Source organism: Gastrolobium bilobum, unplaced genomic scaffold (assembly GCF_033153095.1).
Source record: "Gastrolobium bilobum isolate Gb01-03AN ecotype WA unplaced genomic scaffold, APGP_CSIRO_Gbil_v1 utg35049, whole genome shotgun sequence".
Lineage (NCBI taxonomy): Eukaryota > Viridiplantae > Streptophyta > Magnoliopsida > Fabales > Fabaceae > Gastrolobium > Gastrolobium bilobum.
This window is the reverse complement of record NW_026896872.1, coordinates 63,453-81,850: the sequence shown is the minus strand read 5'-3', so window position 1 is coordinate 81,850 and position 18,398 is coordinate 63,453. Positions and strand designations below refer to the sequence as shown.

Sequence of the window (18,398 nt, the reverse complement as noted above, 5' to 3'; positions counted from 1 at the left end):
ATCTTAAGAGTTCAATTTTTCTCCAACTATTTTACGTGCAACAATTATAAATTTTTCATATATATAAGTTAAAGTATTAAATATGAAAAATTATAACCATACAAAAAGTAAAAATATTAAATGTGAAGAATCATAACCATATATCTGTCATTGCTGCACATACAACAACTTTAAATATGATTTTACCATATTTTAAATAACAAAGAAAAACACAATATATATATGGGAAATAACATCTGTCATTTTAAAAGATATAAGCTTATACCATTTTAGATCTTAACCGTTGATTTTCGTCCATCAACGGTTATAATTTAATGAATTAAAATTATTAATTAATAATAAATTTGTCCCATTAAGTTTGACCCAATAGATTATAACCGTTATGGACGAAAATCAGCGGTTAAAATTTAAAATGATATAAACTTATATCCTTTAAAAGAATAGATGTTTTTCACATATATATGAGTTAGGATCATTTTACACCTGTGTAAGTTATATTTTAATCTTGATCGTTGATTCTATTTATATTTAACGGATCTGATTTATTAGATATTTGAGTTGTTAGATACAAGTAAATCAATGATCAAAATTTAGTGCAAGACTCCTTATTCTTACACCGGTTTAAGAATATCTTGCCTATTAACTAGGATCCTTTGACACCAGTGTCAAATTTCAATTTTGACACCTTATCTGAAAGCCATTAGATCACAAAAGATCAACGACTCTGATTTGTAACCATGTGACACTATTGATTTTTTGTGATCTAATGGCTCTCAGATGAAATGTCAAAATTAAAATTTGACACTGGTGTCAAATCCTTGCCTATATAAATATATATATATATATATATATATATATATATATATATATATATATATGAGGTTTACATTTCTACAGCTGTTGTACGTGCAACAATCAAATACTTGCCATATATATACTTGAAATCATTAAATGCAAGGAATCATAACCATACAAAGGATGGAAGCATTAAATGTGAAAAATCATAACCATATACTTGTCGTTGTTGTACGTAAAGCGGCTGCAGAAATAATTTTACCTATATATATATATATATATATATATATATATATAAAGAAGAGAGGAAATATTAAACTCACATATATATATATATATATATATATATATATATATATATATATATAGTAAAGGATAAAAACTTTATGATAAAAAACTATGAGAAATACTTTTTTATGTTGTAGGAAAGAAGTTACCTCATGTTGTAGAAATAAAATTATATGTGGGACCCACATATAAGAGGAAAGAGAAAAAAAGAGTGGTAAAATCCACCCCTCTTTTGTATGTATAGAAAAATTGTTTATCTCATATAAAATAAGATAAATATAACCCATAAACTATAGACACGATCAAAGCATCTACCATTAACTATGCACATTTTGCCAAAAGAAAATAGAACAATATGAATTCAAGTACAATTCTACAAGCATGGTCGCCTCACCTCGAATATAATTACTTTAAACGAGTAATTTTTTTTCAAACAGCAGGATTGAATTGGTTTTGAGTGACTAAGAAAGGAAATGAATCTGTTCACTTCTCCTTATAGTCCTCTGAATCAATATTTTTATTTTTATTTAAGTCAAGGTAACCTGCATGGACACACAGACGAACTCAAATGAGTAGTTTTCAACAACAATGGAGTAAAAAGACAATCCAAACTTTCTACGAACAAACGTCTTGAAAATCCAAGAAAATATTTATTAATTAAGAGAATATATTTTAAGATGAATAAGTTTTTAAGTTCTAGTTTATAAAGAACATTTTTAGATTTTACTTGTTAAAACTAATTATGCAATATTGATTGAAATTTTTATAAAAAAAAAAAATCTCTAGTTTCACTTCTAAAATCAAATTCCACAAACCCTCTGGTAAAGTTCAATATATGCTGTTTATCAAAAAAAAAAAAAGTTCAATATATGCTTTACACGTTTATAAGAATCAATTTTCATAAAAAAAATCCAATATACCAAGCTACTATTCAACATGATTTTGGAATATTATTAATTTTTTGGGAGATATATATATTATTTGCATAATTTTGACTTGAGTGTTGAGAAAGTCAAAGGATGTTTTCGATCTTAAAGGTTAAACCCTAATTTTTAAACATTAGGGCTAGTGCCAGTTGAGTTTTTTTTTTTTTTTTTTAAATATTTCAATCGGTTCATTGCTTCGCGACTAGTCTGATTTGGAACAGGTCCAAGATTAAGACTTTAAATCCCTCAAAGATGATACTAAAGAGAATCGAACACATATTCTCACCCCCCACCTACTCAACTCCCGCTAACTGAGCTACCACCATTTGGTGATCGTTGAGTATTTTGAACCTTTCTCAATCTTCAATGAGTATGTTAAAGGTATGTTTGGGAGTGAAAAACGGGAAAAAGAAAAAGAAGTGTATTAAAGATTAAGGTATAAGTTTTTTTTTTTCATTGTTTGGATTGTTAAAATCCTTTATGCTTTAAAATTTTATTAAAAATAAATAAAGAATGATTTATGGTCACAGAAATTAAAATAACCCCACTTATTCCTCACCTTATTTTAAAGAACTCCTAAATAAAAGTGATATTTACTTAAAACTTTTTTCATTTCCTTTTTTTTTTTACCAATACTTCTGTCTGAACATTGACCAAAATGTCACTATTCATCAAGTTTTTTACCCAAATGTCACGCGAACAGTGTTATTTCCTAATATGTCATGTGAACAAGTTCGCTGGGCACTATAGCGAACTCGATTTGCTTACGTGTCACGTTTCTAGTGGACACCAAGTACCAAGTTTGCTACTTGAGGTAGCGAACTTGGTTGGAATGCATAATTTTTATGTATTCCAACCATGGTGTCCACTAGAAATGTGACATGTCAGTAAACCGAGTTTGTTATAGTGCCCAGCTAACTTGCCCACATGTCATATTGAAAAATAACACTGTTCACATGACATTTGAATAAAAAAACTTGATGCACAGTGACATTTTGTTCACTGTTCCTACTTCCGTCCACACATAAGCCTTAGATGATGTATGGTTGAAGTAAACTAACCCCAACTTGAGAGATGTGTCACTATAATCCTCTTCAGGAAGATAAGATGAACTGCTAATAATGCATTCCAATTGTTGCCTTTGTCCATGTATAAGGCTCGGTACCTAAAATTTACATGTGTTCCATTATTATATATACTGAGAATTCCTCTATCTGGTAGATCATACACAACTATTAAACAGGCAACAGTATGAAAAGCCTATCACCTGTTTCAATTTTTGGTTTTCTTCCATCAGTTCCTCTGCCTGTATGAGCAATACAATGAAACATTATAGCAGAGAGAGGGTGTTAAGTCGAAAAGAAAGCAGCAGCAGGTTGAATCCTCTTAACATCAATTATATATGCAAAAATAAAATTCACTCTTTTGAGTATTATCTTTTCAATATCTCTTACATAAATTATCAGTGCCACGCACCGACTAATACCATTGGCCTAATTTCTTTCGTATCTTTTCTTATTGTTTAATCATATAACTTAAACTGATTGAAATAGAACAGATTATATACAAAATTAAACCCTTATGTGTTAAAAAAAAAATTAAAGAAACAATTCTCCTATAAGCTTTGGTGAAAGTGAAAGCACTTTTTATAGGTTTTATATTACATTATTCCTCCAAGAGCATTATACAATTCAAGTGTGAATAATTTACCGGCCAAGAACATCAAGAATTCATTCTTTTAGGGTTTGAAATAGATTTTTTTTCTTAGATTAAGGCCCATCACACCAAGAGCCATTCTTTTAGAGTTCTAAATATGGAAATTAAACTCTTAGGTGAAGATACATTATTAATTTTTATATTTATATTATGGGAAATAGAATTATAATGTTATGGGAAAGTTGTTAGGTTATGTTATAGAAATAGAGATTGTGGGACCCCATTGTTCTTTTTGTTTTTTGAAAACAAGTGTAGGTCCTAAAATCTCTCTCTATTACATAACCTAACAACTTTCCTACAATATTATACTTCTTTTTTTCTTATATTATACTTCTAACACATCCCATTATATAAGAGCCTGAAAAGTAGACAATATACAAACTTACCTATCCATACTAAGAATTTCTACAAAATTTATCACCAGATTATTAAATAAATGAGAGGCCACAAAGATTGAACTCAAGATCACTTGGATAATGTACAAGTCCCTTTTTTGGTTTGTTGTATGCAGGTTTTAACTTACTTTTTATTTTTTATTAGAAAATGGAGTGGTAAGGTTCAAACTCCTGACCATTTGGTTATAGACTATAATACCATGCAAAATACCAATTTTCTTTTTAAATCCAGGCCTACCACAGTAAGAGTTTTTTTTAGGGTTTGAAATATGAAATTAAACTTTTTATTTGAAGAATCGAGGCAATAAGAATCAAACCCTAGACCCGTTGGATTGTAGAAGCTCCTAATATTATGTAGGGAACCAATTCTTCTCAAAGCTTTCTTTTAGGTGAAAGCACCTTTTATTAGTTTTATGGGTTCGTTTTTTCTACGGTCAATATAGATAACTTATCTACGTTGAGCCCAATACGACGTCATTTTAAGACGGAAATCAAGGTATTTTTATAATTATAATTTATTTCCGAGTTATAATAGTTTTTTTATTATAATTTTTTAATTTTTCAACGCAAAACGACGTCGTTTTGGGAGCGAATGTAGATAACTTATCTACATTCACCGTAGAAACATTAAAGCCTAATTTTATACTATATAATTCATTAAAAAATAATATAATAAAAAATACATTCATACTTAAACTTTGGATTGAATTGTATCCAAAAAAAACTTTGGATTGAATTGTATCCAAAAAAAAAACTTTGGATTGAATTGATTCTTTATTTGGTATCAAAATCTGTCACCAAATGTTATCACTATTGTTGAACTTGAATATGTTTTCATGTTGATCATGAATGTTTACCACTCGTCAGTATGTTATAAGTTTATTATTTAATTTATTATATAAAATTAAAAAATGTATTTAATTATCATTCGTTCTACTGCTGCTATAGTTAAACTGCTAAACTTTGAATCAATATCTTCACAAATTCAATGACTAATCCAGTTTAAAAACATTGCTTTAGAAGAGTGAAAACATTTTTAATTCATCAAATTATTTTAATTAGGTTAATTATGATATTTTCACTTTGATCCCTATAATTTTATTAAGCAGCTTGTTACCAGATTCAATCTAGTTTCTCGCCAACATTCTTGAATAGCTATTGGAAATTCGGTGATGTAGAATACTTAACAATTCTTTTGCACAAAATTATGAGTTGTTATAGACCTTGCATCTAGAAATTTGCTTTCATATATTTAATCCTTTTGTAGGACTCAAATGACATGTATGTTGGAATTTTTCATGGACTACAATTAATTTTAGGATTTTGTTAATGAAAAATAAGACAACTATATGATCCAAATTTTAGGCAAGTATGACATGTTTAATATCATTACTGACCTATTTAATATGAGCTTCGTACATAAGTTGGGTTAAGCCTTTTAATGGCGTTTGAGTTACAAAAAATTCTGAGAAATTTGAATAATTCTCGAAGTTTTTTTTATGGAAAAACTATTCTGCAAAGATATTTGTCTGTCACATTCTTAGAAAACTGAGTGGGTTTTATCAAATTTTTCTCTCTCTTCTCTTCATAACGGGATCCACTCACTTTTATGTGAGTGTGACAGATAAAATATTTCTGCAGTAAAAGCAAAAAAGTTAAACCCTTTTTTATATATGAGTAATTACAAGATAAAATTTTGGAAGGTTGAGTTCGAAGGGGGACAAACTTATGTTAGGTTCCGTCCCTATTTCCACTATATAAATCTTTTGGCTTCATCATTGGTAGCCATCTATTGTTAAAGGAAGTTAAACCTAGTCCAGATGAGTTCACTTGATCATTTAATTGCCATTATCGCAATCATGATGTATACAGGAACACTTACCACTCATTTAATATTTTACATATTTTAGATATTTTGTTTTGTCATTCACATAACCATTTTAGTTATTCTAGACTTATATTACGAAGAAAACTTTCAAAACTACGGAATAATTGCTCTCAAGTCAAAGGATGAAACTCATTAGACCGTAAATTTATAAATTATAACAACAAATATATGAGATTTGAAATGTATCAGAGGTTTGGTTTAGCATTTACCTTTCTCTGAAGGGTGCTGATCTCTTGCATAGCATTTTCATCCTGAAAGACATATTACTATCCTATGTCAGAAGCATGAATACATTTCCACATAACCATAACTGATCATAATGAGAAGGTTGAAGTATTGAATGTATAGGTTATCAATTTAATCCCATGTGAGGAAATGACCTAAAATACTGTGAGCATAATAGGGCACAAACCTTTGCTTTTGAAACACAGGTCAAACCTCTTTTGAGTAGTTCCTCTAGTTTTTGTAGTTCTTGTAATGTCAATCCTTGCAGATCTTCCCCATTCAACTGCCTGTGTTAAAGATGGAAGCCAGTCTCTCAGTACACATAGTTTTGTGTGGTGCATGCACCTTAGGTACAAAAGTACTACTAGCTCTGCAGTGTATACCTCACTTCACGAGTATTATCTTCTACTTTCTTGCGCAGCGTGTCGTTAGAGTCCCTCTCAAGCTGTGCATAAATTTCCAAAACTAAAATTTTAACTTTAATGATTTCTATATACAAATTTTGTGACGGAGAAGGATATTCTTACACTGGTCTAAGAGTTAGAAGTCTTACACTCAATCTTGATCATTGATCTACTTATATCCAATGACTCACATTATTAAAAAATTAAAGCCCTTAGATATAATTGGGATCAACGGTTAATATTGAGAGTGTACCTTACACTGCTATAAAATGATCGTCACCCTTTTGTGATTAGGCAATCAATGTACAAGACATTTCATATATACAAATTTTGTAGTATTCCACGCTAAAGCCAACCCATGAGGTTATTTTTTTTGGTGTTTCTATTCCTAGAGACGTAAGGATATAGTAAATGCTATAGAAACATGTAATATTTTTCATTCATTGGCAATGCAATTACAAGAGACACTTCAATTTATATATACTAGAGCATATGAGATGATGAGATTTTGATAAAACAAAAAACTGGGATTATGATGTGAAATTCAATGCAAGCATGTAAGAACTGTTTGTTCAGTCATCAAATAGTCAGAGAAAAATAATCTGCAGAACCACTCTTCACCAGGTTCGTTTGTCAAAGAATATTCTGCATTTTTATTTCCAGGATCAAAAGGTATATCATGAATTCATCATTCAAACAACTAGAATAACAAGTATATGCTATTAACCTGCTGCTCAATAGATGGACGGTCCAATCTATGTATTGCTGAATGCCGATTAAGCCTTTCAATTACTTGTTCCACACTGAAAATAACAAACAAATTATATATATATTGAAATTACTCGTCTAATTTTCGGTTGAATTAATGTTGCTCATAAAATTAAAAACTTCATATTGTCATTGTATTGCTAATATTTAGGTGATCAAGAATATTGGGAATTATGTTTCTACTTTCCTTAAAGTGATAAAATCATGAAACTGTGGATCCTATTTAGTTGAAGGGAGATGAAAAAGGAATTGAAATAATCATATGTCTTTCCTATCTAAACCAAAAGAAATATGGAAATATGGAAATGTTGTTTGAATTATGTTTTGAAAAACAGTTTTTTTTATTTTCAAAACAAAAATACAAAAAAAAAAAAAAATCCATTTGATAAGGCATGCTTTGTAAAAATAATTCTAAAAATTATAATTGTTCTGTAGTTTTTCAAATCACATTAAGAGAACATGTATAAGTTGTTTTTGTTTTATGCTTTGACTTTTAATTTTCAAAAAAAACAAACACATAAAAACATGTTTCCATAATTATTCTACAAAACAATTTTAAGAACAAAAAAATCAAAACACAATCAAGCAAGCCCGTATATATTCCATTCCCATTCTATCAAAAGTCATTTTATCCAACCAAACATGTCACTATTGGTTAGGGCATCAAGCCTTCATTATATATTGCCTATAGATGACTATCGATTAAATGCCTCAGAGAATAGAAATGCTATAAAATGAAAGCATTATAAAGTATTTCAGGTATTCTGTGTGAAACACAAAAGTATGATACAATTCGGAAAATACCATCCATGATTTGATGAAAGCAGTCAATCCTATACAGCTATTGTGGAATTCTCAGATACTTTACCTTCTCTGATCAAGCTTCAACTAGTTCTTGTTACATGTCATTTCAAAAGAGATGGTCATGAATCAAACATTTCAAATGTTTAAACTTATTCTCTCATAAGATTACTTGCAACGTCGAACTTATTTAGACTTCAAATGTTTGCAACGTAAAAGTTTATAGTGAAGTTATTATACACACGTATTGCTCCTAACTAGCTTAAGAAAATGAGTAATTGCACAAATGTATCTGTACAAGAAGATTATATGTAGAATATCCATTTTGACAAATATTATGTTTTAAAGAGAAAGTTGTAAAGAGTGAAAACTTTGTTTGGGAAAATAACAATACTAATAAGTTAAAATCTCGATAAAAGAATTTGAAAAATATAAAAAAAAATGAAAATTTTAGCATACTTAGATAATGAACTCATTCCACCCAAAAAAAAAAAAAAAAAAGATAATGAACTCATATAGTCATAAGTTTCCTCAGTCATTAATATTTATAATAAGGCAAATCCATCTTTGATTTTTCTCTCTCTACCAATAAAAAAAGGAAACACATAGGAGCATATGTACTTGAATAATTAAGATGACACCAGGCACTTGCAAGTTGCAACTTCTAGTCTCAGAGTAAGTTTTCTTTTCTTCTGAATAGAAAGTATATTAAAAAAGAAAGGGAAGATGGTGATACTGCAATACCTTGAACTAGCATACTCAAAGAGCTTGCTAGTCGTAGAAAAGACAATGAGTGCTACATCTGCATCACAAAGGGTTGATAGCTCCTGAGCTTTCTTGAAAAGCCCTTTTCTCCTCTTAGAGAAAGTCACCTGTCTGGAACTTATGTTATCGATTTTCTTGATCTGTATCCTCTTTCTAGGCATTTCCTTCTCTATGTCAAAAATCATCCAAACCATTACATCTAAGAAAAAACAAAAAGAAAAAAAAAAAACTTTCTCCAGATAAATATATTATAAAAAGTAAATCCAATGGATTTAACATGAAATTGAGAAAGATCAGCTATTCTTTTAAAAATACCAATGTAGAATCATGGATCAAGACAAAACCATGTACGGCTAGATGGCTCTGGGGGAGAAACACTCATTCTGGAAGAAGCAACTAAAAACTTCATAATAAAATAAGCAGATAAACAATTAATTTTATTTAGTACGTACCTTGAACTGCACTAAACCTACAAATTTAAGTTTCTTTGATTAAGATAAATAATTTCTTTTGATATTGACTATGCTTCTATGGAAAGTAGAAAGTACAACGAGAAAGGCTGGAAGAAAAAAATAATAATAATAAAAAATAAAATAAAAACTAGTTTATTGAAATAGCAAAACAAACAGGTCTTCTTCACGAAGAACCTAAGACCAAAGAATCCTTACCTACCGGAAAATGGAAAATTTGCAGATAAAGCACTTCCAAGACGAAAAAAAAGTGAAAAATGAAGCTTACAAGAGAGAACCAATCCTTGCCTTCCAGAAATGGGAGATAGGAAAAAAATGATTCGCGAGACCCAAAGCCCTTTATGGCCAAGTTGGTGTTTGTGTACTACATTATAAATTTTTGTATTTTGTATTTTGTATTTTTTTTTTTAAATTATATGTTTAGTTTTTACTTTTTATGGTTAGAAAAGTAACATTTTGATTTTCCGGAAATGATATTTATTAATTTCGTGGTTTCCAATGTGCCTCGTTTATTAGTTTCCGTATAGTTGGCCATCATTCATGGTCCTTGGATAATGACAGAAGATGTACCCTCGTACTCACACACCGCGTTGCCCTCGTACTCCCTGCTTGCTCGCTCACAGTGGTCCCCCATAAGCAGGTTCTAAGGCTTTTAGCTAACAGCAAACCTTAGCCATATACTTTCATTATTATGCATTCATTTAACGGAGACTTCATTTTATGTTTTATTTTATGAAATGGGTATTTTTTTATATTTATTTTTTAAAATATAAAAAATACCAATTTTGTAAAATAAAACATAAATTATTTGATTCCGATGAGACAATATTGATAATTTTATATTTTATGAAATACATTTAATTTTCTAACGCATTTTATAGGACTGAAATTACTATATTTTATTAAAATTATTTTTTCTAAATCTAGCTAGCTTAAGTTTATTTTAACTTATAACTCCTGTTTTATGATTAATTTTTTATAAAATTTTAAATAAGAATAATTATGTTAAAATTATTTATTGTTAATGATTTCAATAATAATAAAACTTTTAAAATTTTAAATGATGATATTTAATTATAATAATTAAATTTGGACATTATGCATAAAAAGTTAACTTTCTTCGCTCTCTGAAGAACGATATTTATGTCATTTAATTTAAAAATTTATATATTAAATGATTAAATGACTTAGAAAGTTATTTCTTCGTTTTCTCCGTTTTATTATTTTTTGTTAGTACACTTTCATATATAAATGTAACTTCTTGTCAAATTTAGATCGAAATTCAAACAAATTTTCTTGTTCTCTATTTTTAAAATTTGTATTACAGAATATTTTTGAAGAACAAAAAAATCAAATCCAAACGGATCCACTAATTACAAAAAAAAATTGTATTACCAAAAAAAAAAAATTGTATTAGAAGTTTTTTACGCTAACATATTAATTCAAATACCGACCAATTTAAAATAAACACTCGTTAATTTAAAGTTTGCATACCATTGAAGTTAGAAAAATTCATAAGCACCATCTAGGCATCTATAATTCTTCTTTCCTTAATTTATTCATGTGAAATGAAAAGTTGGCCAATATAAATTGGAACAAAAGGAAAGAAAAATTGCAAGAGATCTACTATTCGCATTTTTTAGGTGCAGAAATACCTATTTCGTCTCTAAGAAGACACATCACACATCCAACCGGAGGAGAAGAAAAGTCCTGAAAATGCCATTTATGGTTATGTCCTCTTGTTGCTAGCTAGTCAGCAACCTGATTTTCCTCTCTCAACGTGTAAGTGACTACAACATGTCAATTCAATTGTAATAACTTCTGGATTCGAGTACGAAGGAATCAATCTCCAAGATTATCCTTTTAAAGCCCTTATTCCAGGTTAGCTGAAGGCCTAAAAGGACCTTGTGTGTTATAGATGAGAGAAGCACCTTGTGGCCAAGCCAAGCCATTAAACGTAGCTAGGAGTCGGAATAAGTCTATCATAAAGAGTCACGGGCAGGGAAGGGCCTGGCTTGGTAGTTGCCCTCCCTAAAGTTTGATATTTTTTTTTATTATATATATATATATTTATAAAAAAAAATTGTTTACAAACTCTTATAAACTATACTATATCTGATCGATCATACTTCAAGTAAAAGTGTATGACCGATCATACTTAATTGGTGTAATTTGTAAAATAAATTTGTAAACGGATCATTTCCCATAATAATAATAATAATAGTATTTCTATAACAATAATAGACTTTTAGTCCTCAGAGTTAGTCTCTCTCTCAAAGATATTTAAGATAATTAGTCTCCTTTATTAGTCTTAATAATATTTGAAATTTTAATATTTACTTTTAGGAATTAAAGTTTCTTATATTATATGAAATAATTTTATCTTCTATACACACAAAAGTATACGAGGGTATGTGAGGAGAAGAGATAAAAAGAGAAAAATTAGGCCATATACACTTTTAGTGTATATAGAAAATAATTTTATTTCCTAAAATATAAAAAACTTTAAACTCTTATTTTTACCCTTATTATAAAAAGATCTTTAGTCCACCGTTATAAAGAGTGACACCTCGGAAATGTTCATACTTTATACGGAATAGGATCTCAACTCGAGGATATGTAATAGAGAACTGGCTTATTTCAACTAAAGTTCAAACTTTTCTGGAGATTGTTATGTTAGACATTTTACTTTATGTGAGCAATATTAAGTAATTAATTTTATTTTTTAAAATTAATCGAGTTAATGGATATTTCAATTACCTATTATTTTGATTAACTCATTGTGATCATGTTGAGTTGGAATTATGTCATTTATGAGTATTAGGCCTAGTTAAGCAGCAGTGTAGACTTTAATGTAATCCTAATTTTTAATATCAAAGCAGTAACATTTTGGCTAAACAGAAAGAAAGAGTGAACACAAAAATTATGAAAAAATTATTTCTCTTTTCTTAATTTTATTTAACCAAAACAACCAAATAATAATAGGATTCTCAATGCCTTAAATAGGCGGAACAAAATAAAATGAAAATAAAACCCAAATAGAATCAAAGGGGATTATGCGCAATCAAAGAATATAACGTACACTCGATGCACACTCAAATAGAATCAAAGAAATAACGAAAATAATAAATAACTGATAATCATTAAAAAAAAACCCTAAAATATAGAATAATTATGGAAAGGCCCAAAACTATTTATGCCCATGGCAAAGTGACAGATCATGCTCAGAAGCCCATTTTGATTTGCCTGTCCAAATTTGAGTCCAATCCAAGTTAGTGCCCGAGTGCATCATCCTTCCCTACTAAAAGAAGATTCATCCTCGAATTTAACAGGTCATCTTGGTTACTCTCGACCGTATGCCCTCATCGTCATTATGATAAGGAGACAAGTCAACAACATTGATAGTACTAGAAATATTGTATTTCCCAAGAACTTCAATCTTGTAAGCATTGTTATTGATCTTCTTGAACACCCTGAACGGACCATTAGCTCTAGCTTGTAGTTTGTCAATCTTGTTAGGTGGAGAATATTCCTTCCTAAGGTGGATACACACCATATTGCCTTCCTTGAAAACAACTCGATTCATATGCCTGTGAGCTTGTTGCTTATATTTCACATTATGCTTATAATATGATCATGAACATGTGAATGTAACTCCTTTTGTACCTTAAGGCTCATCCTATATGACGTTTTGTTGAGAATAACAACTCCTAACACAAAGTAAATGCAGTATTGGATGTATCTCATAGGTGGCAGTCCATGTGACATCTCCTCAGGAACCACATTGGCAAAGTCTTCTACTAATGGCTTAACCTGCAAAGAAATGTTAGAAACACTAGAATTCTGTTCCATCATCATACAAGCAAATATCTCAATGGTATCGACAGATTCCTCTTGGAATATACTCTGGACATAGTATTTTTCATCTTCTCCCTCAAATCAAAATGACCCAAGGCCATAGTCAGTCCATCATTCTTGAAAGTGTAAGTATTTTTGAAGTCATCATGTTGTGTGTTCCTATCAAATTGCCACGGTCTCCCCAACAAGATATGGCACGCATCTATTAGAATCACATCGGTATACTTTTTATTGATAGAAAATTGCACTAAACACCTCTTGTTCACCTTCACCCCACTTCATTTCTTTAGCCAAGAAAGCTTGTACGGTTGTGGGTGTTCCACCATTTTCAGTCTTAACTATTCGACCATGGTATTAGAGACTAAATTCTCGTAGCTCCCTCTATAAATGATCATATCACACACCTTACAGCTGCTGGTGCACTTGGCGCAGAATATATTGTGTCAGAGCCATAAGTCATTGATGTGCCTCTGGCATGTTATATTTTTCAAGTCAAAAATAATAAGAATTTAGTCATAAAAGAGAATTTTCTGTATATTAATCATTTTTATTATTTAGTTTTTTTATTTCAGTTTATTTTTTATTTTTTATATTATTTTACAGGTTAAAGCAAGAAGAAATAGGAAATTGAGGAAAAATTCAAAAAGGAAAGTGCGCTACCCGCGCGGAAGGTGGTGCTACCCGCGCAGGAAAGCAACGCAGTGCAAATTCCAGAACTACAGCGCGGGTTCAGCGCCACTGTGGCGTTACTCGCACGAACTTCAGCATTGCAGTATTGTTTCCAGAGAGTTGGCGCGGTTGCAGCGCCAACTTGGCGCTACCTGCGCGAACTTCTGCGGAAGTCAACTTCTGATCGTTTAAAGGACGCGGGCACATCGAAATAGGGGCATTTTTAGTACGACAAAGGAGATATTTTCTAGCATATTTTGAACTTCGTTTGGGTCACAAACCCTATGTGAAACCTTTTTACGGTGGATTGATTATTTTCCCTCATTTATTTTAATATATTTTATTTTTACCCTGTGCGTATTGTTTATTATTTCTGTTAGACTTGATCAACCTAATAGGAGAAAATAATTTGGGAATTAGTATTCGTAATAGGAATATTGGGGTTTTGATTTCTGAAAGGGGGTAAAGTGACAATTTATGCATGCTCTAGGGATAGACTTGTGTGAGCTGCAGTCGTTTAATTTATCATGGTTAATGATTAATTTCATGCGAGATTGCAAAGGAATTAGGGTTCTAATTGGATTGAAGGGTTAGATTACCAAGGGATTGAGATTTAACTAATTATGTTTAGATGATAATTTGTCTGAGTTATTAAAATTAATGAACATTTTTAAATATCCAAAGTTTAAAGCAGGGATCATATGGTGCGTGTACCTTAGCTGCAATGTCTTTTATTATTCTCTCAAAAATCCAATTTATTTTTACCATTGCTTATTAGATTGAAAATTATATATTTTAAATATTTGTCTTTTTTTTTTTTTTAAATATTTGTCTTTATTTTATCATTTATTCACTATTTTCCAAAACAACCGAATCTTCCAACTTAAGGGGACTGATTATTGTGGTACTTGGATTACAATCCCTGTGCAGACGATACTTTACTTATTCATTATATTACTCGTACTGTCGGTACACTTGCCGGTGAGCATCAAGTTTTTGGCGCCATTGCCGGGGATTGTTAATTCCAATATTATAAATAATCGTTTATCTTTGAGATTGGATTTTTATTTTTATTTTATTTTATCTTGTTCTATCTTGTTCTGTGTTTTACAGGTGCTACTAACAATTTTTTTCTGAGTTTTATGCGAGGTATAATTGCTCCTAAAGACTTTGTGATTGATCCTGAAATTGCAAGGACTGAGAGGAGATTGAGGAAAGTTGCCAAGCAGATAATTTGGGAGGAATTCAAGAGCGTACCTGTACAACCAATACAAGAGATGGCAGATAATAACAATGCTGATGGAACAGACCACAATGCAAATAACCCACCTCCAAGATTGTTGGACACCATTCTGACTCCGATATTCAACAGGCCAAATTCAAGTATACTTAGGCCGGCGGTGGAGGCAAACAATTTTGAGCTGAAGCTAGCTCTAATTACTTTGGTGGAGAGAGCTCAGTTTTTTGGTGCTGAGGGTGAAGACCCTCATGAGTTCATAGATCGATTCCTAATGATTTGTGATACTACTAAGCACAATGGAGTGTCTGCCGATGCTATCAGGCTCATACTGTTCCCTTTTGTTGTTAAGGGAAAGGTTCTTAGATGGATAGAAAGGCATCCAGCCAATAGTATCATGACATGGGAAGATTTGTCAACCAAATTCTTCGCTGAGTTCTTTTCTATGGAGAGGTACAACCAGCTGGTGAATGAGATCACCAACTTCCTCCAGCTTGAAGGAGAATCATTGTGTGCAACCTAGAATAGATTCCAGGAACTTATTAGAAAATGTCCGCACTATGAGGGAGAAGATCATAGAAATGTGGCAATCTTCTTTAATGGCATCTCTCCTGAAACAATGTTGGTGCTTAATAGTGCAGCTGGAGGTTCTATTCGGTAGAGTACATCTGAGCAAGCTCTTGATTTAATCAAGAAATTGGCCAGAAATGAGAATGAGAGCTTACCGGTTCAAGCAAGAAGAAGAGTGATAAAGTTGGAGAGCAATGATGCAATGCTTGCTGAACAAAAGCTGTTGTCCAAGAAGTTTGATAGTCTCAATGAAAAGTTTGAGAAACTGCGAGTGTCCAAAGTTCAATCAACTTCGGTGGTTTGTGAATATTGTAGAGAAGCTCATGAGTCTAATGAGTGCCCTACTCTAATGTGTGCTTATCCACAACATGTGCAAGTGAATGGGGTTTGGTATGAACAGAAGTCCCAACAAAATTTTCAAAGAAATCAAAACTTTGCCTCTGGGAATAATTTTCAAAGAAAAGGTCAAGGAGGTGGTCTTGACTATGGTTCCAACAACTATTTGCAACCTCCTCCTATTCCACAAAAGGAGCCTTCTGAGCTGGAGAAAGCTATGTTACAGCTTTCTAAGACTACAAATGACCACATTCTGACAACAAATGATTTTATCAATGAGGCTAGAGCACACAACAAGAATCAGGATGCTTCTATCAGGAACCTGGAGGTCCAAATTGGTCAATTGTCCAAGCAAGTTTCTAAGAGACTTACAGGAACATTTCCTAGTGACACTATTGTGAATCCCAAGGAGCATTGCAAGGCTATAATGACCAGAAGTGGTAAAGTGCTTCCATCTCCTGAGGTTGAAAAGAAGCTTGATGATGCAGGTGAGCCTGAAAAAGAAATTGAAAAACCCGCTGAAGTGGTGAAACCAGTTGTAAAAGAAAAAGAAAATGAGAAAGAACAGAATGTGATTGTTAAGAAGAAGCATGAGATGAGTCCTGGTTATGTGAGAGCCATGGCACCTTATCCTGAAAGATTCAAGCAGGATGCTCAGAAGCAGCAATATACCAGATTTCTTGATATTTTCAAAAAGTTGCACGTTAATATCCTTTTTGCTGAGGCTCTGGCTAATATGCTAAATTATGCCAAGTTTATGATGGACCTTTTATCAAGAAAATACAAGTTGCAAGAATACCAGACTATGACACTCACTGAGGAATGTAGTGCCATAATACAAAAGAAGTTTCCTCCTAAACGTCATGATCCTGGGAGCTTCAATATTCCAATTGTTATTGGTAACACTAATGTTGGCAAAGCTTTGTGTGATATTGGGGCGAGTATAAATTTGATGCCCTTGTTTGTGTGCAAATCTTTGGGGATATCTGAGCTCAAGCCTACTTAGGTTTCCTTGCAACTTGCTGACAGATCTTTGAGGAAACCCACTGGTATAATTGAAGATGTACTTGTGAAAGTGGACAAGTTCATTTTTCTAGCATATTTTGTGGTGTTGGACATGGAAGAGGGAACTGAAAAGCCTCTTTTGTTGGGTAGAGCTTTCTTGGCTACTGCTCGGGCTATGATTGATGTTGAACAAGGGAAGCTCGAGTTAAGGATGAATGATGAGACCATCACCATCAATGTCTTTGATTCTATGAAACAAGCTTCTGACAAAAATGATTGTTTCAAACTTGATGTTTTAGAAGAAGAGAAATCTTCAAGTCAGGACCTTGATGAAGAACTTGAGGAATGAGATATTGTTCCTTTTGAGGAAGAAAAGAGTGTTGTGTTTGAGGTTCTTGAGAAGAAGGATTCTGACAAAGAAGATGGTGCCCTAAAAGTAGAGTTAAAGGAGTTGCCTGAAACTCTTAAATACATCTTCTTGGGTGATGAAGAGACTTACCATGTCATCATTAATAAGGAGTTGTCTTTTGAGAAGAAAAGGAGGTTGATAGAAGTGCTGAAGGAACATAAGACTGCCATAGGGTGGTCTATTTTTGATTTGAAGGGTATAAATCCCTCTTTTTGTACTCACAAAATTCTCACAGAGGATGATGTCTAACCTGTGAGGCAACCTCAAAGGAGGCTTAATCCTACAATGAATGAGGTAGTGAGAAAAGAAGTGGTGAAACTTCTTGATGCTGACATGATCTACCAGATTTCAGATACTGCTTGGGTGAGTCCAGTTCAAACTGTTCCAAAGAAGGGAGGCATCACTGTGGTCCACAATGAAAAAATGAACTAATTCCGACCAGAACTATTACTGGTTGGAGGGTGTGTGTGGATTACTGGAGGTTTAATGTCGCCACAAGGAAGGATCATTTTCCACTTCCTTTTGTGGACCAGATGTTAGAAAGACTGGCTGGGCATACTTATTATTGTTTCCTGGATGATATTCTGGGTACAACCAAATCCCAGTAGCACCGGAGGACTAGTAGAAAACAGCCTTCACTTGCTCGTTTGGAGTATTTTCATATAGATGGATGTCGTTTGGTCTATGCAACGCACCTACTACGTTTCAGAGGTGCATGCTCTCCATATTTTCTGACATGGTGGAGAAAAATCTTAAGGTATTTATGGATAACTTTTCAGTTTTTAGCTCTTGTTTTGATATATGCTTGCATAATCTAACTAATGTTTTAAAAAGATGCCAATAAACTAATCTTTTACTTAACTGGGAGAAATG

At 31.8% G+C, this 18,398-nt stretch overlaps 1 protein-coding gene across 9 annotated transcripts; it reads right to left on the bottom strand.

Moving 5' to 3' along the window:
* Positions 1–1,530: 1,530 nt before the first annotated feature.
* LOC133302558 (MADS-box protein AGL24-like) lies at positions 1,531–11,136 on the bottom strand. 9 transcript variants are annotated; one of them, XM_061502352.1, is made up of 9 exons: positions 11,097–11,136; positions 8,951–9,170; positions 7,365–7,440; positions 6,617–6,678; positions 6,421–6,520; positions 6,218–6,259; positions 3,277–3,315; positions 3,071–3,174; positions 1,531–1,625 (listed from the first exon to the last, which is right to left on the bottom strand). In XM_061502352.1, exons 1-9 carry the CDS (start codon positions 11,119–11,121, stop codon positions 1,616–1,618), a joined length of 678 nt encoding a protein of 225 aa, XP_061358336.1. In that variant the 5' UTR covers positions 11,122–11,136; the 3' UTR covers positions 1,531–1,615. The 9 variants fall into 9 exon arrangements, with proteins under 9 accessions (XP_061358336.1, XP_061358337.1, XP_061358340.1 ...); XM_061502353.1 differs by lacking the exon at positions 11,097–11,136 and adding an exon at positions 9,640–9,795 and having other exon boundaries at positions 8,951–9,140; XM_061502356.1 differs by lacking the exon at positions 11,097–11,136 and adding an exon at positions 9,640–9,795 and having other exon boundaries at positions 8,951–9,135.
* Between the last annotated feature and the right edge of the window lie 7,262 nt (positions 11,137–18,398).

Bases quoted from the DNA above. Each gene is read 5' to 3' on its own strand.
- LOC133302558 (XM_061502352.1), bottom strand. From the start codon at position 11,121: ATGTGTCTTCTTAGAGACGAAATAG. The intron at 6,679-7,364 runs GTTAATAGCATA...ATTTATGCACAG, and splicing joins GTCCATCTATTGAGCAGCAG to CTTGAGAGGGACTCTAACGA. The intron at 3,175-3,276 runs GTGATAGGCTTT...TGTAAATTTTAG, and splicing joins AAAACCAAAAATTGAAACAG to GTACCGAGCCTTATACATGG.